The sequence below is a fragment of the Heterocephalus glaber genome, unplaced genomic scaffold (assembly GCF_053883595.1).
Source record: "Heterocephalus glaber isolate CG9 unplaced genomic scaffold, H.glaber_assembly_v1.0 deba00000937, whole genome shotgun sequence".
Lineage (NCBI taxonomy): Eukaryota > Metazoa > Chordata > Mammalia > Rodentia > Bathyergidae > Heterocephalus > Heterocephalus glaber.
In genome coordinates this window covers 12152002-12174972 of record NW_028258173.1, presented here as the reverse complement: position 1 = coordinate 12174972, position 22971 = coordinate 12152002, and the positions used below count along the sequence as shown (strand labels likewise).

General features: G+C 34.5%; 2 protein-coding genes across 9 annotated transcripts in view; one reads left to right on the top strand and one right to left on the bottom strand.

Moving 5' to 3' along the window:
* Positions 1-20809, bottom strand: part of Abca5 (ATP binding cassette subfamily A member 5) — a 67577-nt gene extending 46768 nt beyond the window's left edge. For 2 of the 5 annotated variants that reach the window (XM_087208565.1, XM_087208570.1), the window contains exons 1-10: positions 20677-20809; positions 14377-14493; positions 13210-13414; positions 10772-10933; positions 9667-9755; positions 6780-7009; positions 4591-4732; positions 3226-3414; positions 1310-1457; positions 585-753 (exon numbers count right to left, since the gene is read on the bottom strand). In XM_087208565.1, the coding sequence (XP_087064691.1) occupies positions 585-753; positions 1310-1457; positions 3226-3414; positions 4591-4732; positions 6780-7009; positions 9667-9755; positions 10772-10933; positions 13210-13414; positions 14377-14478 (1436 nt within the window). In that variant the 5' untranslated portion in view covers positions 14479-14493; positions 20677-20809. Of the gene's footprint in view, positions 1-584; positions 754-1309; positions 1458-3225; positions 3415-4590; positions 4733-6779; positions 7010-9666; positions 9756-10771; positions 10934-13209; positions 13415-14376; positions 14494-20201; positions 20322-20461 lie in introns of those variants that run through there. The other 3 variants (XM_087208569.1, XM_087208566.1, XM_087208568.1) reach the window with 3 other exon arrangements.
* The window catches only part of Map2k6 (mitogen-activated protein kinase kinase 6), a 195993-nt gene continuing 193597 nt past the window's right edge, over positions 20576-22971 (top strand). For 3 of the 4 annotated variants that reach the window (XM_087208572.1, XM_021248612.2, XM_087208573.1), the window contains exons 1-2: positions 20576-20711; positions 21725-21914. The gene's annotated coding sequence lies outside the window, so the exon portion shown is untranslated. Of the gene's footprint in view, positions 20712-20958; positions 21098-21724; positions 21915-22971 lie in introns of those variants that run through there. The other variant, XM_021248611.2, reaches the window with a different exon arrangement.

Below are 22971 nucleotides of genomic sequence, written 5' to 3'. Positions count from 1 at the left end.
TTAAAAAAACATGGGCTGGGGATTTAGCTCAGCGGTTTTGCCGCCTGCTGTGCAAGCACAAGGACCTGAGTTCAATCCCCAGTACAAAAAACAAAAACACATTATACTTCACTCTTTTTCAATTTGTTCTTTTCCTTCTAATTATTTTTTCTTAAATTTGGAATCAACTAATATAGGATGGAATAATAATGAATTCTTTTAGTTCTTAAAAATTAAAGTATTATTCTAATTTGTCACAGAACACTAAAGATCTAGGAAACTAAAACAATTTAACATGTTATACAAGACAATGTAGCATGAATCAAATTGCAGAATATTCTGTCTACATAACTGACAGCAGTATAAATAGTTTAATTGTATAGATACTGGATTTTATTACTGTTATGATTTTATAAAAATTTGATAATTTTTTGCTAAGAAAATGAGAATTTTAAAGAAAAGTAGCCTACACTAACACTACATTTTAAAAAAATACTTATCTACCAAATCTAAGATACCATACTTACAAACATATCAAAAACAATTTAAATGTGGTAGTTTCCATCACAGCTTTTATACCTAAACTGCCAAAGATTAAATCATACCTTATGGCTTCTTTGCCTATAAATTCTGAAGAAATAGGCTCAACAATTTCACTAACACTAATACTCCCATTAACATTGCCTTCTGATAACTCCTTATAATTTCTTTTGTTTTTTGACCAATATGATGGTTTTAGAAAATATAAAGATGATCTCCGTAAGCCAAATTCCCCTGAAAAATAAAAATTAAAAACTGAGCTATACAAATTATTTCTGAAAAACAGTTTTTTAATCATAAAGACATGAAATGAATTGTTATTTAATTTTAAAAGTTACATGAGCTAAAGACAGGACTAAGTACTGGAGAACGCATAGGGAAAAGGAAAGAGGTATTAAATGTTTAGTATTACTATTACAAGTTGGTTATACATGCATGACAGAAGATAAAGAAGAGTGGTAGGAGTTACAAGATTACTTCACAGTAATCTTATTTTACCTAAGAGGGAAAAACAATAAAGACTCTTAAAAAGATTTGAGTAGGGAACGAGTTAAATTCAGCAAGGGATGTGTGTCTCAAAATAAACTATTTTCTCTACACCATCTTCTTAGGTTCACTACTGTCCGAAACCCAAGGTTTAAAATATGTTTATTCAAAATCAAATTAAAAGTCTTATCAATATAACTTAAGATACTCTACAGAATAAAAAAAATTAACCCTGTATTTTGACCCTACGTGGACAAAAACCCCTAAAAATCCTTACAGTAAAATTCAGTAACCAGCAGCATACCTGGAATGACCTGATCGAGATAGACAGCCAGGAGAACATAGAAAATACTATTAAGTGCCAGCATGATAATAGTAATAATTAGAGGATATGGGCCTTCAGTCAAATTAGAAAACAAAGCACCTTCATCAAAATCTTCCAAATGCATGACCTAAAATATAGGAACACCAACTTTATTATAGTGAGAAAAAGCAGAAGCTAACACTAGTGTTATTCATTTTATCTTGTGTAACCAAAATGAGCCTTTTAACAGATTAAATACATCAGTAATATGAATTTATCAGAAAACAAGATGTCACCAAACAGAAGTTTATCACAAAAATTCATTTCAATCTTTTTTTTTTTGGCATTGGAGATCAAACTCAGGACCTTGCGCTTGAGAGGCAGGCGGCAGAACTCAATCATGTTTTTAATGCTGTAATTTTAAACTTTGCTATAGCAACTCTGGGACATTTAGTACTAATGTAATGACTATCGAAGTAAAAGTACAATGTGATGTTAACAGAAACTAAAGCAAACAAAAGGGTTACTGCCCAAATGGAAGGCAAACAAATCAAACATTATAGGACAAAATTGTGCTCAGTATCTCCCCAATACTGAAAAAGGAATTTTAGTAAACTAATGCAATTATTAAAGCATTCTTGATAGCAATATGTGACAAAGTTGAAAGAGAAATAGAAAGAGTACTAGAGCTTGAGGCCTCATTTAAGTTCTGCCTTGCCATTATGTGAATAACCTTTATACCACTCTGAATCTCAGTCCTCTTATCTGTGAAATTAGAGATGAATTAAATGATATGAAAGGCCCTGCCATTCAGAACAGAAATATAGGTATGAACCTGTAATTCTACCTTTTTAAGAAAAGAGGGATTCAGTAGACTCTCAAAATGAGTAATAACTGCTCCCAGGTTTCAAGCAATTAAAATTTTTATTTTTTATTGTTATTTGTCTTTTTTTTTTTTTTTTGAGACACAGACCTGCTATACTATATGGTCCAGGCTAGTCTTGTTATGTAGCTAGGCTGTCCTTGAACTCGAAATCCTCTTGCCTCAGCCTCCCAAGTGCTAGGATTACAGTTTTGAGACCACTACACCTGGCTTCAGGTAATTAAAATTTAACTTAGTATTTATAAACAATCTATCTTAATTTAGTCTCACAAAACCAGAATATGCTAGTCAACCAATATTAGCATTTCTCTTATATTAAAAATTATATTTTTGGGCCGGGGATTTAGCTCAGTGGTTTCGCCACCTGTTGTGCAAGCGCAAGGACTCAAGTTCGATCCCCGGTACCAAAAAAAAAATTGTATTTTTTTCCTTGTACTTTATACCAATTTTATGTTCTAGTATATAAAGATGTTTTTATAACATTTCTTTCACTTAAAACCTGACTACACCTATAAGAGAAATAAAATTAAATTTATAAATCTAAACATTATTCAGGTAAGGCAATTCCATGAAGTCTAGACCAATAAAATCCACCAGGCCTATTTATTTTACTACTACACTCATGACAAATTTGTTCTACTCTATGCACGTTTTTGTTTCTTCTTAAATAAATTTATAAATGGTAGCAATAAAGCAATCTAGATTACTTGCCATTGAAACTAATCACTTCTAACAAACTGAGTTATTATATCAAAACAGATTACTTGAAAAAAAACAACAACAAAAAAAAGTGAAGAAGTTAAAACATTTAACTGACAGTGTAACCCAGGCTGGTCTCCAAAAACTTAAAATCAGAGAAATATAAAAAAAAGTAGACATTAAATGTACTCTAGTAGTGAAACTTCTTTTCTTTATTATAATAAAGTTATAATTTTTTTTACCAAATCACAGGTCATATTTAAGTAGTATAAGATGCTGCATACAACTTGAGAGGAAAAAATATTGATGAATGCAAGATTAACATATTACCTACCTGTGCAATACCAATCAAAAAAGTACACTGACAAAAAGGACTGAAAAGCCACACTAATGATTTGGGAAAACTTTCCATGAGGACTATCAAAAGGCCAACAAATCCAAACGCCACAGTGACAAAAAATTCAACTATTCCCACATGTTTTGACTTTTTAAAAAGAGGTGTCAGCATTAAAGCAAAAAATACCTGTAACATAGAAATGTTAAGATTAATGCATACTTCATATACACTGGCATGAAAACAAATTGTGTTTGTGAAAAAATAAGTTATTTTCATTGGAAAAGACACTTATTAAAATATAATTATAATTTCTAAATGTCATGGTAAGATATTTTCATACAAAGTGATACGCATTTCAAAAATTTAAACTGACAAGTATTAAAGACTGTTTTATCTATATCACAGGCAAATGTGATCACATCTACACTACAGAAACCACAGAACCTCATGTGTTTTTGCATGCTTTAGATGTGTAAAATACGTGAACAACCAATACATCAACAAGCTTTTAAATACAGGACCCATCTTTTACATTTAACTGCTGATATGATATAAAATTAGGCAATTTGGGGCCGGGAATTTAGCTCAGTGGTTTTGGCGCCTGCTGTGCAAGTGCAAGGACCTGAGTTTGATCCCCGGTACCAAAAAAAAAAAAAAAATAGGCAATTATATATGGACATATTGACTTATACTATTTGTAATTTATCATTTTAAATGCAGAAGTGATAGTCAAAACACTTAATAACTGGTATGGATGGGTGTACAAACAAATCAGAATGGAAGCTGGAACCACTTTTTGGGGGGGGGGGGTACCAGGGATCGAACTCTGGACCTTGCACTTGCAAGGCAGGCATGAGAACCACTGAGCTAAACTCTGGCCTGGGAACCACTTATAACAAAGGCTGATCACTAAACTCAGCATTCAGCCAATATGCCAAACCAGTACCAAGACTGCTAAAGAGCTATACTTACAAAACCATTTTTTAAAATAATCATCCTGTAGCATAAATTAACTTAACTTTGAACAGTCAGGATTTCATAAAGACTAGGGGGAAAAGTCCAGTACTGAACAATTTTAATTATAAACTTGACTATATAAAAATAAAAATAGACTCAACTATACCTGAAATACTGTATATAACACATAAAAACAAGATAAATTTAAACCCTGACTATTTTTAACTTCTTAAAAGTATGGAAGTACAAAGATGCTACATCATTTATTATTAAGTAACTTATCAGTAACTTAGTAACAATATAGCTTTCAGGGGAAACTGAGCATATCTAAACCAAAGAAAGAGTTTGCTAAATTCACAAATATTTTGACAGTTCTTTATTCTAATTGCAAGTTAAAATACTTACAGATGACAATCCATATAGGAAAAAAAGTAGAAATATCACAAAGCTGCTACTTTTAGGGAATAATGAAGAAGCTGTTGCAATGACTGCCATAAGAAGAGACATAAGAAAAATAAAACTTGCATACAGAAGAACCCAGGAAAGCCTAGAATGAAAAGGCAAATACATGTATAGTTAAATGCATGGGCTTTAACAGTTAAAAAACCATTTTAAACAAACACTAAAATTTTTTTACCTGTGTTATTCTTAAGCTATTTCCATGCATGTTCACATACTGGAAATTAATACTCATAAGTAATTAAGCATACAGTAAGTTAAATTATAGGTAAAAGTGTAATCTGATGATCCTGACGCCTGCCTTGCAAGCTCAAGGTCCCGAATTTGATCCCCAGTACCAAAAAAAAAGTGTAATCTGGTATAAAGATAAAATGGTAGCTTTCAAAGAGACAAAAAAGTTTAAAAAGAGCAATTTCTGATTAATTTAAATCTAATAGTTTCAAAAACTCAATAGTCCACAAAACCTCTGATTTTCTTAGAATAATTAATGAGCTAATGATTTTCTTTATAGAAAATACTATAATTAAAGCTCTGAAGGCTTTGGTTACTATAAACAATAAAAGCTCCTTACCAATCAATGGCATAGTTGCTACACTTATATAATGTGAGATCAACAAGATCAACAATGGGGGCATCATTTTTACTCAAAATTTCTCTTCAAGTCAGAGCTCCAATAGAATTGCTACAGTATTTAATTTCATTTTATTTTTACTGTTTCCAGGTGGCAGATTATGAGTTAATGTACATCCAAAAAAAACCAAAAAAACACTGAATTAGGACTAAAAGGTAGTTACATTAACAGAATTGGATCCACCATTTTACAGGAGCAAACTGAGGCACCTGAAAAACTGATTTGTCTGAACAGTTGGTGAACTATTTCTCCACAAAACACTTTAAAGATGCAATGCATCTTTCAAACCAAAGGATTAATAACTGATAATTGATACTTTGAAATAGGAAAAGGTCCAAAGGGGTAGGGGTGGTGGGAGGAGATGGGGAAAGGAAAGAATGGAAAGGGAAAATTATGAGAAAAGGAAAAAAAATGGAAACGAAGACTATGTAAATAGGGAAGGGTGGAGGGGTGAAGGGTGCACAGGTAATGGGGAAAAAATGAGAACCAAGATACATCATGTACAGGTACAAGCACCCAATGATAAATGTAAATGTACTGTATACCTAAAATGTTCCAATAAAAGAATTTAAGCAAAAAATAAAAATAAAAATAAAATAAAAAAATAAAAAGTTATATAAAAAAACCCCAATCACTTCTAAAATAACATAAAAGGGAACAAAGAAAATGTTATACATAATAATCTCATGTAAAATTATTAGTTGTAATTGTAAAACTATAATTAATAGTTACATTAAGCCAAATGGTGTAAAATTTGGTAAGACAGACTATATCATATCATAGTAACTTATGCATAATATTAACCTTCCCCAAAATGATCTTAAAACAAATTTTCTTATTACCTAGTAGGAAGAGTAAGGAAAATATACTTGGAATTATTGATAAATATGTATGCCTCTATAAGTTTTCACTGCATAAAATGGTGAAACATTGAAGATCACTAGTGAAAACATTTTTCACTTGTTCCTATATAAATTATTTGTATATTCTTCATCTTAATTCATTCAAATAACTAGTTTTCCGGGGGAGAAAAAAATCCACATAATACATACATAGGCTTTACTCATTTTAAACAAATTTTAGGTATTACACATATGCTGTGATATTGGAAGAGGACCAAAACAGATAATTTCCACAATCTCGCCCCTTCTGTATAGTAAAATATACAGCAAAGTACGTGAAGCATATCCCATGGATTCAAACAAAATATGAAATAAAATTTAAATATATTGTCAAGATAAGCTCTCCACATTCCTGTTCCTTATGTTAAAACATGCCAACCGGGTCGGGGATTTAGCTCAGTAGTTCCACCACCTGCCTCATAAGCGTAAGGACTCGAGTTCGATCCCCAGTACCAAAACAAAAAACAAAAAAACCCCATGCAATCAATTGCTGAACCTTGCTGACTTGTCTCAAATTCTACCTTAAAAAATTATCATTCTGAAACTCTGTATGATATTTAATACACTTGCTAATTATACTACACAAACCTTTAATAACATACCAAAAGGCAGTGTCATGAAGTCCCATTATCTTTAAAAATTCCTTTAACTTTTTTTCTTTTTCTGCTACAATATGAATTGCCAAGAAGTATCCAAAAGGTGAAAATGCTATAACCAGGTATATTAAAATCACTCCTCGGGGAAAGGTATCTATTTCTACAACAGCAGTTTCTCCCATGATAACAGCTCTAGTTGATTCCAGCTCCTTCCAAAGAGAAACATTCGTCTTCAACTATAATTAGAAAATATAAATACATTAAATGAATTTAGTTCTGAGTATCCCCTAATAAAATGTAACAATTATATCCCAAATTTATTCAATAACCTTATATAAATAAAATTCTTAAAAGCTATACACTTGAAATAAAGTGAGTAACCACAATAATCCTGATGCAAAGTAGAGTACTGCTTTTAATTCATTTTGGAAGTATACATAAAGTTTGAAATTGGTAAGTGTATAAATTTTAATTAATTTGTCAAAGAAAATAAAATTATCATCTTAAGCAGACAATTATATGCATCTTACCAAAAACATACCTCTTTAAAATTGAAGAGTTTAGGAATTACTAGTATCATTGTTGTATGACTATTTTTAAAAATTTCTTTTAAACATGCCTATTGTTTTAAAATGTGCACATGAAAACCAGATGTGGTGGAAAATGGCTGTAATCCCAGTCCTCAGGAGGCTGAGGCAGGAGGACTGCTACAAATTTCAGGCCAGCCTGGGCTAACTAGTGAGTTCAAGGCCAGCTTGAACTACATAATGAGACCCTGTCTTAAAAAAATAAAATAAAATAAATCTGCATATGAACTGAGTGTGGTGGTGCATGCCTGTAATCTCAACACTTAGGAGGCTAAGGCAGCACTTAAGAGGCTGAAGCAAGAGTATAGTGAGTCTGAGGCCAGTTACAGTAAGATACTGTCCTAAAAAAACAAAAATAGATAAACTTTACACTTGTAGCACATATGGCCAGAATAATAAAATTATGACGTATGATTAACATTCAAGTGAATTCCTAAACTGAGATTTGTCTTGCCTATTCATCCACTGCTACCTGGGATGTAGACGGCTAATGTCTTTGGACAAAACCCAAGTGGTATAACTATAGCAGAGTGATACAGCTCATATTTCATTATCTTTACTTTAAACGTCTGTTACCATTGAACTGGTATAATATTATATTTCCCTAATATATCTATACCCTGTTGCAAGAGATGATAAGAATTCTACATACACCACCTCGTTTGGTTCTTAAAACAACGCTGTCAAGTAAAATATTATTCTAGTCATCTTACTCATAACATTCTAACAATAAAAATAAGTCTCCTGTTCAGATCGCGGTTCCAGTTCTAATACTATTCATATACTTTGAACATATACAGAGTCCACCAAAAGAATCTATACATACTTCAGGAGTTCGCCATATTAAGAAATGTCTGGAAGCTAATGGATGGCCACCACTTTAAACACCTCTTGTATTAATCTTGTAACCTGTATTAAACTCATGATGTCTCGATAAATTTAGTATTAAACTATTTATACAAGTTTTTCTTTACTTGATGTTTACATTGTTTTGGCAGACTCTATTTTAATAGAGAAGACAGCTGATGTCCATTTTTTAAATTACAATACTTTATAGGATAGTTAATTTCAACTGCAAAAGCAAACAGAAAAAACACAGGTCCATAGGGAACATGGAAAAATGAGATATGATTACCTCTAATATTTACGTTCGAAGAGAATTTCGTCTTATTGCTATCTGGCCCATCCACAAAATTTTAAGATTTTTTAAAAATAAATGAAATTTCTTGGCTAGATTTGTGCAAAATGTGGAACACTAGGTCTAGGCATCTCTTTAGAATTTAATTTACACATTTAGACAAAATGTATAGTACAAAGTATAGTATTAAAGCACAGACTTAGAGGAGTTAAAAAGCTGTAGTATGAACTGTTACTTTGCCACTAATAAATTGAATTTTGAAAAGTTATTTAATATCCCTATATTTAACAGCAGCAATCTCACAGGGGTATTAAACATTAAATGGGTTAATATCAGAACTTAAATTAAAAAGTTTTTATTAAACAAATGCATATCAAATAAAATATAAAATCTATTATGGAAAAGATAATAAAGTCACTTTCTTTAAAATAAATTATATTCAAGGGAAACATCTAAAAGTAGAAGTCTTTCATAAGTATTACCTATGGTTAGTAAATAAAAGTAGATGGATATATACTATGCTTGAATCCTATACCTAAGACGTGTAAATACTAAACAGTTTCTCTGGTGTGAGAAACTGAAAATGTAAATAAGGATCAAAAGGCATAATAGATAATGTGGAAAAAAAAAGAAAAGGTTCAAAGGGGAAGGGGAAATGGGAGGGACTGGGGAAAGGAAAGAAGGGAATGGAATTAATATGAGAAAAGGAAAAAGTGAAAACAAAGTCTTTGTAAATAGGGAGGGGTGGAGGGGTTCAAGGAAGGGCAGGGGAAGGGGGAAAAAATAAGAACCAAGATATATTATGTAAAGGTACAAATTTCCAATGATGAATGTTATTATATTATATACCTAAAATGCACCAATAAAATTTTTTAAAAACTATCAAATAAAAGTAGACTACAAAAAATATTAAATCAAAACCAGGCATGGTAGCACATGACTATAATCCCAACTACTTGAGAGGCTAACACAGGAAGTTAGCAAGTTCAAGCCCAGCCTTGGCAATTTAGTAGGATCTTGTTTAAAAATAAAAATATAAAGAGGGCCGGGAACGTAACTCAATGCAAAAGCTCTAGGTTCAATCTCTAGTATTGGAAAACAACAAAAAAAGGAAGAACACAGTTACATTAAAACATGGGGTCTAGTTTTCCTTCTTTATCATATTTACCTGTATAATAGCAGCATCTATGGATGCCTGTAAAACTGTGAACCCTGAGGACCAGTAATGAGCAGCCTCACACGATTTTGAACAGTCAGCTATGAGGAGAAAAATGTGAGACATAAAGATTTGTACACCAAATAAGTGCTTTCTTCTAAGATAACACAGACGGTTACCAAAGTAAAAATTAATCAATTTCTACAGGGCCAAAGAAAATATGTCATTGCCCTTCAAAAACAAATAAGAGCTATAAGATTCCTAATTGTTTATTTGAAATATTGAAATATAGCAGTTAAGTGTTAGGACACTAAGTGGTAAATGAATAAAAATATAAAAAGAAATTAATTATAAACATACCTATTAAAACAAGTCGCTTTGGACCAGGGATTTAGCTCAGTGGTTCCAGCACCTGCCTTGCAAGTGCAAGGTCCCAAGTTCGATCCCCAGTACCAAATAAATAAATAAATAAATAAAACAAGTCACTTCTATTTTAAACAAGTCATCCTGTGATGACTTTGTTTCAAAGAACCTCCAGATGCAAAGGCAAGTACAGAGTTAAAAAAAACAAACAACAAAAAAAAAACACTAAACAGAAGAATTTTCCATAAAAGCTTTTTGGAATCCAGTTACAAATTCAATATTTAGCATAGCATAGTAACTTTAACACTGGCTCAATAAACATTTATGGTTGATACTATCTCTTCATAGGTTTATACAAGTAAAGACTGACTTCCATTTTTCAAATGTAAAACTGGGAGACCTCAAGGTTTGGAAGATTTGTACTAGAGCATAAGTGAAAACAATCACATGAAGAAAAAAAACAGATTTAGGAAATTACATAATTCAAGATACAAGTCTGCTTTATTCTACTACAATTTATATATACTTAAGTGTATTAAAATTAAAATGGAGGGCTGGAGATTTATTTAGCTCAGTGGCACCACGCCTGTCTCGCAAGTGCAAGGTCCTGAGTTCGATCTCTGGTACCGGAAAAAATAAAGTGTAAAATGGGAGTTATATATAATAACTGACCCTACTTCAAATTTTGCACATGAATTTGAAGAAGCCGAGATATGCATTTAATTGACTTCAATAATTATTTAGGACTATTTACCTCTTGAATCCAAATAAATAGAAGATACTGGAATCTTATCAGGAAAAAAACGGAGTTCATAGGACATCAGGTCTTTGAAAACTACACCCACAAAGTTGCTGGATTTAGAAAGACTGGATGCTAGCATTTCTCTTTCATTTGTATATTCTTCAGTAATTATGACTATAAATATAACAATATAGTTAGATAACAAAACAGTTTACTATAATATAGTAGAATAATTTTATGATTACATTTGATCAACAAAATATTTTATAAGCACTTTTGTTTTACTGTAAGTAATTTTGTTTTACTCTCTAATTTCTTAGAAAATATCTCTTCTAAGAAAATAACAGTAGGAATGTGAGGCCAATCTGGCTATGACATCTGTCACCCTGTCGCCACAGTTGATTCGGCTGATCTGGCTGGCTAGGTGGGTGTCCCTTTCCTCCTTCACCACTTTATGTGTGTCCCTCCTGGAGCTGCATGCTCAGTGGAAGAGCACGACCACCCCTGATAGAGGAAGACCATTTCCTTGGTCAAGCATATACAAGCGGCTATACTCCCCTACTAGAACCTCCAAACAAGCTCTCAAGAAAATATGGCCACATAGTGAATGAAATAATTTAACTTTACAGATCCTAAGCTGTCATACGATTACTAAATCAGTGTAATATGTTACGAATATGACAAAGCATAGTGTAAAATAATATGTAAAATCATTTCATCAAGAAGAGCTCACTATTTCTCAGAACCTCAATGAACTGTACTAAAGTTTAATACTGAATAGTTTTCATATCATCTCAATTCTTAAAAATCCACTGACTGGCAGGCTTACTTTAGACACTGGTAAATTTAAGATTTTAGCCAGTAATGAGGTTATCAAAACAGTAAGTAATGTAGTTCATTCATCTACTGCAAAGTGAAATTATTAACTCCTAGATAAATGAATGGATATTTTATTTTCAAATATTTGTTTTTATGAAGATAATTCCTTAATCCTTCTCAGAAATATGTATTTTAGTAACTGATGCAATTCTTCTTTGAATAAAAAGCCAGTTAAACCTGATACTGTTTATTACTTTCTTAGAAGATAAATGATGAAAATACTGTAATTACCCTTTCACATTAGGTAAGACAATTTTTTAAATACTTTCTTGCAGTTTTATTTATAAGCTAACTAAAAACACTCCACAATATGTGGTTAAAAAAAAAGAATACAGGATCGATACCTAACTTCATCGTTTATTAGGTGTGTGACAACCAATAAGTGATTTAACTCTCCAAATTTTAATGTTTTCGTCCGTAATATCTAGCTAATTACCCTGGGTTCAACTGATAAGGACCAAGTAAAGCAACAAACATGGAAATGTTTTGTAAATTACAAAGTATTATTTAAATGTTCATCAACATAATCTTCTATGCCTTTAAATAGTCATGGAACTCCAGGATTGATATGAATAAACAAGGCGTTAGTTCAGCATCCTATCAGTCATGTTATCATGTATGTTATGATGTATGTATGTAATTCTATTATTAAAAAATAAAACTTTAAAATATAGATAGATATGAATTTGTGAAGTTAATATACATCGACTTCATTCTCCTACTCAGAATTACTGATGAATTTCATTCTCAACATTTCTGATCAATTGTTTTGAGCTTGCAATGTTAAATTCTTATGGCTATTCATGCTATTTGTGCTTAATATAATAGGCCAACAAACATGTAAGATAAATAATAAGATATAAGTTTGATAAAAATATCAAACAGTACAATCGGTAAAAAGTTATTTGGCTCTAGACTATGTAACTAACATCATCCAGTGATCCACTATCTAATAATATAATGATATATACTAGAAGCTGATTATAACTGTCCTATATGATATAAAACAACATGCTTATAATTCACCATTTCATTGCTTAGTCATACATGTCTATCATTCTCTCTGGTTCTTCCTTTAGGTTTTCTCACAGCCTCTTAAAACTCACTAGAGTGAAGTATACATGATGGAAAAGAAATCTAGGTATATAGTCACAATCATGGTCTCCAAAGTTAAGCATCTCAGTTTATATCATGTATCTCCATAAATACGCATGGCAATCTAAAAAGATTCCTGCTTTATAATCTTTATCATACATTTCTACTTCTTTATTATAAGTCAGAGTCAAAATGAAATACTCCTTCAAATCTTTTATACTACACAAACTAATTATTTTATAAACAGTGCAAGAATCAATGAAAATATACATGTACTGCCAGGGATATAAATTAGTATTTCACAAAGAATATAAGGCAACAGAATTAAATGATTTTAATATTTTTGCAAAATTATATGTTGGTATATGTTGGAAAACACATATCTGGGTGTTAAGGATGTTACTCAGTAAAACAAGCCACTAAGTATTGAAGGGGCTACATGTTATAGATATAAAACATATATAAGAACACAATACCATCAGAAAGGTAGTCAGTAGATACTATCTGCATGATGTTGCTTGTAATATTAGTCACTGGCGTATATCCAAGAACTAAGTCAGAGAGAATAGATTTATCCATTGGAGGAAGTTCTCTATCAGGCACTTCTTCATATTTCTTATTTGGATGCATCATGCTAATTAATATTAGCCAAAATAAAAAAAATAGTGGAAAAAGAATTTCCTATAATAAAAGAAACAAAATGATTACAAAGTATGACATTGGCAGCAAAAGCATGATTTCTATGCAAATCATATATTAAGAAAACATAAGAAAAAATTGGTTATTCTTTCTTCTGTACAAAAAGTAATTCGATCCAAAAGAATTTCTGTGTTAAGCATTTCACGAAGCCCAAAAGGCATATCAGATGATTTTTCCTCTATATTATTTTACTGAAATATTTTAAAACTCAAGAACATAATAAATTAAAGTGACATAAAAGGTGACCTATAAACAACTTAGATCACTGACATAAAATTAATTTATTCATATTTTATTTAAAGTAACTTACCAAATATCCCTATTAGGATCACCATAAAAGTGTCTTATTTGATTCTAAATTGTAAATTATGCCTTAATTATACCTCAATTATACTACTAAAACTGTATTAAAATTCTATGGTTAGCTTTAATACAAATGAACTATTATTTCATCTTGCTATTCATACACTGGTTTCAGGAGAAGATAAACAATATACGTCCATCCTTTCAAAGTATTACTATCTGGGTAGCCAGAGTTCTTTTTTGACAAAAAGTAATGTATGTTGGGGAATAAATCTATGATACATGGTAGTTTTAATTATTCTTGGGGCAACTCACTCTAGAGTCCATGAAATAGAAGTTTTATGTGAAAAAGTTTATGAATGCTAAGAATTTCATCCCTAAGGCTCAAAATTAAGTACTGCTGTTAGAAAACTAAATTTAATAATCATTATTAAGTGTTAACATTTAGAAGCATGAAGTTATTCAGTTATTTTCCTGTGGCTAACACAATACAACAAGCTTTTACTTTACAAGAAAATTAAAGAGAACAGAGAAAATAAAATTATAACAAAAAATGCATCCAGCAAAATCGTCTTTTACAAATAGAATGTGTGAAAGCTAAGTAAATGGCAACAAAACATAAAAAGAGTATTTTCACTTACTTGAACACTGCTTTTTTTAGTCCTGCATTTAACTAGGTAATTCTTCAGTAGCAATGTTCTAGTCTGTCTCCAAACTCCCACCTCCCTAATTGCAGTGGCCATGTTTCCGTCATTAGCCTATTAAAGAGGAAAAACCAAATGAAACAAATTAACCTTGAACCACAAAGTAAAAATACACTTTCATTGAAAAAAATCCTCTTTGGGGCCCAGGTAGATGAAGTTACTCATGCTTTGTGCTGTCTTTGCTGCCTAGCCAGAATTCATGGAACAGCAATTTGAGGACACTGAAAAGCAAGTAATAAGCTGGGTGTGGCCAGTACCCTGGGAAGCTGAGGCAGGAGATGAGTTTGAACCCAGTCTGGGCAACTGAGTCATTTAGAAAGAACCTGTTTCAAAATAAAAAATGACTGAGGATGTAGCTTAGTGTGAAGGCCCTAGACTCACTTCAATCCCCAGTACTGCAAAAATAAATTAGTAAATAAAATTTTAAAAGTAAATGGCTGAAACTAAGGGAGTGAAGAACACCAGAACTCCAGAACTTCAAAGCCAGCTGGGAGCTTATCACTTCTGCTTACTACTTTTTTCCCTTTGGTATTCCCCAAATTGAATACATGACAAGTGAGGTCAAGGTCACAGAGAGAGCACCAGGAGGAATGGGAAGAATTAATCTCTGCATTCTACACTGAAAGGGCAGCTTGGGGAGATTCAGAAAAGGTCCTCTTAAACCTTCTTCCAGAGCAATTAGTGCTGCCCGGTTTTGTATAAACCTAATGGGGGCCATGATATGCTGGTATGACTCCATCACAACAAGGACTGCATGTTCTAAACTCCCTACCTCCACCCAGAAAGAAAAGCAAGCAACTTTTTGGAGGCAGTTTTTCAACTCCAAAAAAAAGTAAAAAGAAAAGAAAAAGAAAAAAAAAATAGAGAAGAGGAAAGAGGCGGGAAATGGCTTACATGAGAATCCTTTTTATATGCACAGAAGAAAAATTAGATTTAAAAAATCTAGTGGTACTGAGAATTGAACCCAGGACCTTCACAACTGAGTGACATTCCCAGCGCATTTTTTATTTTGAGATAGTCTTGCTGAATTGATAAACTGCCCAGATTAGAATCAAACTTGGAATTTTCCTGCCTCAGCCTCCCAGAATGCTATTACAGGCCTGCACCACCAGGTGGAGCTTAGAAAAAAAATTTTTTAATTAACAATGGGATCACAGAAAACTTTTACTTTCTTTTTATCTTTTTTGCTTTCTCATTAATACATATTACTTGTGTAGTAAAAAAAATTGAAAACAATTAGACATATTGTAAAAAATGTTAAAGAGGAAATGAAAAACAACAAAACAAAAGCACTCACAGTAGACTGAAATCACCTCTAGGCCAAAAAAAGAAAAAAACCACACTCATTCAAACATGATTTGCTACAAAACAAACACAGAAACACTAACCAACAGCAGCATGAACATTCTCAAGTTGTCTGCCAAAACACATTGATTTAGCAGATACACTAAATTATTAATTCAAACGGAATGCTGAATGCTTGGCTTTTTTTAGACACAGAGCTCTTATACAGAGAGTAGCTCATAGATTCACAACACTCTTACTTCCTTGAGAACTGCTCTCTGAACTCAAAGCTGTTTCCAAAAGCCTCGTCTGAAGTTTATGAAGCTGCCCACCCTCATACACACTCTAGCCAGAGATTTTTAAAACAAAACTAAAGCCCCTCTTTATACACCATCCCAACACACATACAAAAGGTCACCACTACGACCACCACCACAACTCTGGATCGATGTTGGATAAATTCTCTCCTGGAAGTATGCACTTAAAGAGACCCAAACAAAGAGTGCAAGTATGGAAACTGAATTACACCAAGGACAACACTTAAGAAAATATATCCATTCTGTCACTAAGCATTCTCTGAATGAGCCATACTATGCTCAAAACTTCATTTCTCTTCCTTGGGGTAGGTGAAATGCCCTACTACCTTCTCAGGGTTCAGTTTACTAAACTGGCTAGAATCAGATTCTCACCCCCAAAAACGGGATGAAGGAGGAACCCAAATCAGCAAACACAGGAATTAACAGAATAATGCCTCAAGTGGTATAGTACAGTGGTTCAGAATATGACCTTTGGAGTCAAAACTAAACATGAATTCTGCCTCTGCCATTTAATAGCTGTGAGACCTTGGACAAGTTATTTAACGTTTTTGTGCCTAAGTTTTGTCACTGGTAAAATCGAGTAATAATAGTACCCATGTCTTTGGTAATATTTGAGTTGTTAAAATGACTAGAATTAATATCTGTAAAATATTGACAAATGGCACCTGGTAAGTGGCAAGTAATTATACATGTTGATCACTACTGTACATAAAAGTAGTGTAATTAATATCTACAAAGAAATAACAGAGCATCACATTCATGAAAAGAGGACAAAGCAACTAAGGAAAAAGCAATTAGGGAACATGGAAATCAAATAACCAGAAATTGAAAACTGAAGTATTTTTTTGAAGTTTTTTCTTTTTTATTTGATTATTATTTTTTCTTCACATCTTTTTTTATTAGTACAGATTGATAGGTTTCATTTTGGCATATCTGTACATAACATTTAATTATTTTCATCCCCCCTTCACCTCCTTGCCCTACCTATCCACTTGTTTTACCTTTTGGGGAGGGTTTCAATGCATGTACTATGATCACATCCATCTCTCTTATTAAACAATGCTTACACCCTTCCCCCTTTATTCCCTTCCCATCTAGTAACAGTTTCCTTTGTACTTTCATTTCATCTTTTTTAGATTTCACATATTAGGAAGAATGTGATTTTGTCTTTCTAAGTCTGATTTATTTCACTTAACATGACTGATCTTTAATATTGTCCATTTTTCTGCAAATGACATAATTTTGTTCTTCTTTACATCTGAATAATACTCTGTTGTGTATATATACAACATTTTATTTATCCATTCATCTGTTGATGGCACCTAGGCTTGTTCAATATCCTGGCTATTGTGAATTATGATGCAATAAACATGGGTCCGAAAGGTATCCTTAAGGTAGAAAGCTAAAGTATTTTTAAATCTAACATATTCTTTTCATTATACTTATTATATTTATTAAAAGCAATACTTTTCTTAAAAGAGACTATCCATACTTTTTTTTTTTCAAATCCATCACTTACCTAATGTTGCCATTATCTATCAGGATTCTAGTATAACAATTCACAACATAGCTCTGAAGAGGCATTAAATATCTGCAGAATAATCCCATCTTATTGTGTACATTTAAACTTATTTTTACATGTACAGACCTAATTTTTTAAATGTTTGTTACAAATGGATTAAGATTATATCCTGTGAAATAATGAAATTGAGTCATTCCAATGTTCAGAACCATTCTGGTAAAAGATAATAATCAGTCACCATCTTAGCATCCTTGAGTCTCGAAAATACTCTTATCTGAACATAACTCTCCTACCTCCGAAAGATGACTAAGATCACTTCTGATCCACACAGGCAGAGGTGATTACCACTCCTTTGCTCTACCTGTACACACCGTACATAACACCATTATTTTGTATGTTAAGGTCTTGAACCTGTACTGAGATGCTTAGTGTCTTATTTATGTTTGCTTCTCTACCACCAGTGGCAATATTATAACCAACATTATCTTACTGCAAATTCCTTTATCTAGGCTTCCTGAGGCCTTACAGATTACGGGCCTGCAAACTAAGAACAGGAGTTGGAAGCTAAACCTAGCTCACAGTCTCTTTGCACAATCCATGAATTAACAATGTTTCTACATTCTTGAACAGTTGGAAAAAACTAAGAAAAACAATACCTTGTGACAGGTAAAAATTACATGAAATTCAAATTTCAGGGTATATAAATTAAGTATTCTTGGAATCCAGCCACGCTTATTCATTTAAGTATTGTCTATGATTCCTTTTGTGCTACCAGAGTTAAGTTGCATAGACACCATATGGTTGGCAAAACCTAAAACATTACTATCTCACTGAAGGATTTATACACCCAACATTAGAGGGCAAAAAGTGTGTGACACTGTCACTGATTTCAGAGAAAAACTGAATAACATTTTAATGGCCGTTGAGGGAAGAGTGTGCAAAAGACTGAAACTGAGTTTCTATGCAAACAGAAAAGCATGAAAAAGCTAGACTCTCCAAAGGGCCTGACTTATATAAAGAAAGACACAGTATCTGCAATATGGCAGAAGGGTAACACAAAAGGAAACTACAAAGGATACTGGTGTGTGCCCTAGATGACACTATAAAGACAGGCACTGGAAATGAATTATGAAGTACTACGTACAGGAAATTAACAGCCCCTCTTATCTTGTAAACCTACAGAAAGCATTCTCTATTTCCTCTACTGCATTTTTCACACCTCAGGGTGTTTAAATTCTTGGCCATTACATTTCACTAGTCCATTCACTGGCCCATCCCCAAGCCTCCTGTCTGTTCACAGCATCAGTCTCATACTGTCTGACCTTGATTCCCAGTTCAGTGAAAAATGGAAAACAGTCAAGAGAAATTTCAGAAATCTCCCACTATTTTTTCTACCTACACACATTTGTGCCCAAAATAATGTACATTTCAATAATTCATCATTTCTGCCTCACTCAAGACTCTTTTCATTAGAATTCTCAATGACGAAAGGTCCAAATCAATCTGGTATTAGCTGTACTTTTTAATTGACTTTTTTCTTTATGAAGGAGAGACTAAGAACCTACCTGGCACAAGACTTGAAAGAAATTTGTACCCAGCTACATTACTGGCTTCTCAATTTATAAAATGAGCCTTTTAACAGGAGACAAAATATAAATGATTTCTTCTCTAATGCTTTAAAAAGTATTGAAGATGGTGCGATAATAATACAAGGTACTGTCAATACAATATAACCTGAAGTTTATGAGTGTTTCTTGGTGAAAATAACAATGCAGTGGCACTCATATGGCAAGTTATCCGATAACTTTTTAATACATAGTAGTTTTTTAAAAGCTTATGCATAAAACTAATTTTAATCCTATTAATTCACATACTAGTAAAGATTATGCTATAGCAAAACATGAAATTATTTTATATAATATCTAAAACTCAAGAATAGAGATTACAAATTGTATTCATTTTGGTACTCCTGACACAAATAACAATATCTGGACTACAAAGAGACATATAACAAATATATTTGTTATATATATATTAATATATTAACAAACTTGGTCTTATTCTAAATGTAAGGTTTCCCAATACCACCCTGTTTGAAGTTTTACACATTCGACATCCCATACACTTTCAAAGATTAATGTCTCTTTAGTTTGATTGTAACGCAAATACCCCAAAAGCCCTAAATGATCTATTAATGTTCTCTCCTGTGGAGTCTTTCCTAAGCAATACTCCCAGATATTGCTTTCTGGACAAACATAAAATATAGTAGATAAAGCACCATAATTAAACAGTCAAGCATACCTAAGCTAGAATCTCAGGTCTATCTTATTTACTAGCTGAGATCTTAATAAATTACTTAACCTCTCTGAAACCCATTTCTCATATCTGTCCACTTAGAAAAACACCTCCAATCTCAGAGTGGCTGCTAGGATTAAATGAGATAATACTGAGCCTGGGTTAGATGAGAGTCCAACAAATGCTCCTTTTCTACTCTTAAAACGCCCTCGACAGAAGATAAACACGGTTGTGGGGTTCCCCGCCCCATTCAGTTTTTCTAAAACGTAAATCCAAGACAAGGGGCCTAAGGGAACTCCCTCAGCGCTGAGCACCTCAAATCCAGATCAATGCCTCCAGCCCACCTTGTTTGCCCATCTGCGGCTTTGCTGTGTTTTAGAAACCTGGACATCGGCCCCTCGAACTGTGTTATGAGATCTGCGCACTGGCTTCTCTCCCCAGCGCCTTTTAACACACACACACACACACACACACACACACACACACACACACGCACGCACGCACGCACGCACACCCCGGGATGCGATTATCCCGCCCTTCCGAGGAGACGCCTTCCCGTCCTCCGGGGAGGATGCTGTGGCGCGGGAACCGCCGCATCCACTACCTGCAGCGTCGCGGCCGCCCGGCCCGGCCCGGCGCGGACCCCAGATCCCGGGCCCCGCGGACCCCACGGACGTTAGGGCGGACCGCGTTTTCCCTGGCCGCTCCGGGCCCGCCGCACCTCGCACCGCGGACCCTCGATTCCTCGGCCCTTCACTTCCCAGGGGCGGCTTGGCCGCGGCAGGCTTCAGGGACCGCTGCCCACCGCGCAGCCCTCACCTCAGAGCCGAAGCCGCAGCGCCTCCAGGCCCCAGGTGACGGAGCTCGGAACTGCGTGTGGACGCGGCCTCGCGAGCGCGCTCCCGCCGCTCCGCCCCGCGCGCCCGAGCGGAGAGCCCTCGGTGCCGGAAGCGTGCCGGCCTCGGGCTGGACGCACCTGACGGCGGGGCTCCCAGGGGGCGGGGCCGGCCGGACGCGCGCGCTCCCGTGCTAGGGCCCCGCGCGTCCCGGCGCACCTGGGGGCGGGACTACGAGGGGCGGGGCTCTTAGGGGCGGGCGAGAGAGCGGGAGGTGGACGGGTACCCGAGCGCCTGTCAGTCACCCCGCCTGGGCCCCTGGAGTCTGTCTCCTCTGCGGAGATCCAGCCGCGCCCTCCTCCGAGGCCCTGCTCAAAACAACGCGCTTTTAAGTCAGGGCTCAGGTCTGAATCGGCGTCCTGCCACCTCCTAGCGGGTGTCCGTGGCCTCCTCTGCCTTTCTGGTTTCGTCTAGTTTTAGGGAGCCTCCCCACCCCTTTTCCTGGAGTGTGGAGTCCCTCCGAGTCCCCTTCTCCCACTGGCCACAGGGCCTGGGTTCCGCGCCCTCATTTCAATAACCAGGGTCTTTCCTTCTCCTTTCCAAAGGGTGGCATAAGCCGCAGGTTGTATACCACAACTTACCTTTGCTAAAAATGCTATCTAGTGCTGCTCCTGGTAACATAAACCTGTAACCATAGCTACTTGGAAGGCTGAGGCAGGAGGATTGCAAGTTCGAGGCCAACTTGGACAGTTTTATAATAAGACTGTCTCAAAAAGAAAGGGAGAGAGGGAGGCAAGCAAGATAGAGGTTGTAGAGGTAGAAAGAGTTCACAACACTGGCATTACATATTTTCCTGTCTATATTTCCTTGCACGGTTGTTTTTAGAGATCTAAAAAAAAAAATCTGTTGCTCTTTCTGTTACTCGCGTTTAAAGCAAATCTCTCCAACAATCATCCTGCTAAGTTTTAAAAAGAAAAAAAGTCAAGGGGTCAATATTGTTTTACTTATCTTTCCAAATATGGCTTACATAGGAAATGCAACGAAGTTCATCAGAATACATGATGATTGAAAGATCTGGAGCAAAGAGAGAGGACATCCAAGGAACTGCACCGGAAAACCGAAGAAGGCAGATAACCATCATACATTTTGTCTAGTTCCGAAATATTTGAAACATTTTTGTTCCAAGTTTAAAAGAATGCATCCTCAATGGCGTATATTTGAGTAAGTAAGTGTAGGTCAAAGCTAAACTTATTAAAATGTTAATGAATTTTACCTTCAACTCAACTGTCCAGTGACACTTCTCACTAGTAGTAGCTTTAACCTGTTCCAACTTCCAAAATCTACCCATCATTTCTACCACTGTTTCAGGCAACAATTTTCTGAGTTTTTATCCTTATAATATTCTGTCATTCATTCCGTCTGCTTAACACTTTCAATCTTGTTTGAAGATGATATGAACAAAATTCATTTCTTCTCTAAAATTGTCGTTATCCCTGAGAAAATGATCTCACTCTGTTTCCTCTTAACTATACATATGCTGCCATCTTGCTCATATTATTTATGTGCTAGCTCTTCAATTAAATTCTAAGAAGTTTGAAGCTAAGAGCAATTACTTATGACAATTTAAATTTTTAAGTCTATGCATCATAGTATATGGTAAATGTTGATAATACTACTGATGAGAAAAGACATATTACAAGACAGATCACGCAAATATTATCAGTATTATCCCTGTAGAATTTGACTACTCCACAAAATCTACCTAGTCATAGAAGAAGATATCAACCACTTCTTGCAGAATAATGGCAACATTATGACAGTAATAGGGTTGTGAGAATAACATAATACTAGTTTTTTGTCTTTTTACAGGCTAGTTATCAGACTGCTTGTATCGTATAAATAAGTGAGCCATATCATCTGAATATGTTTCCATAGTTGCCAGGGTTTAATACTAAAGAGCTGAAGGGATGATGTTCCTTCCTGAGTTTCTGTATCTAGGAAATAGAAACAAGCCGTATTGCTTGTTTGTCATGGAGGCAACCCAAATCCCCACGGCTCATTAATAGATCTTTTAAACAAATAAATCACACGAGAATTCGTGGATCATAAGAACTGTAACCTGAGATTTAACAAGCTGCCTAGCTGTACTGAATTAACAGTGAACTGGAATAGTTATGTTGAATAGTTATATGAAGAAAAAGAATAAGTCTTGCTATCCTACATATCAACCTACAACCTAGACTCCCACTGGTGAACAATGGATTATACTTTTTTTACT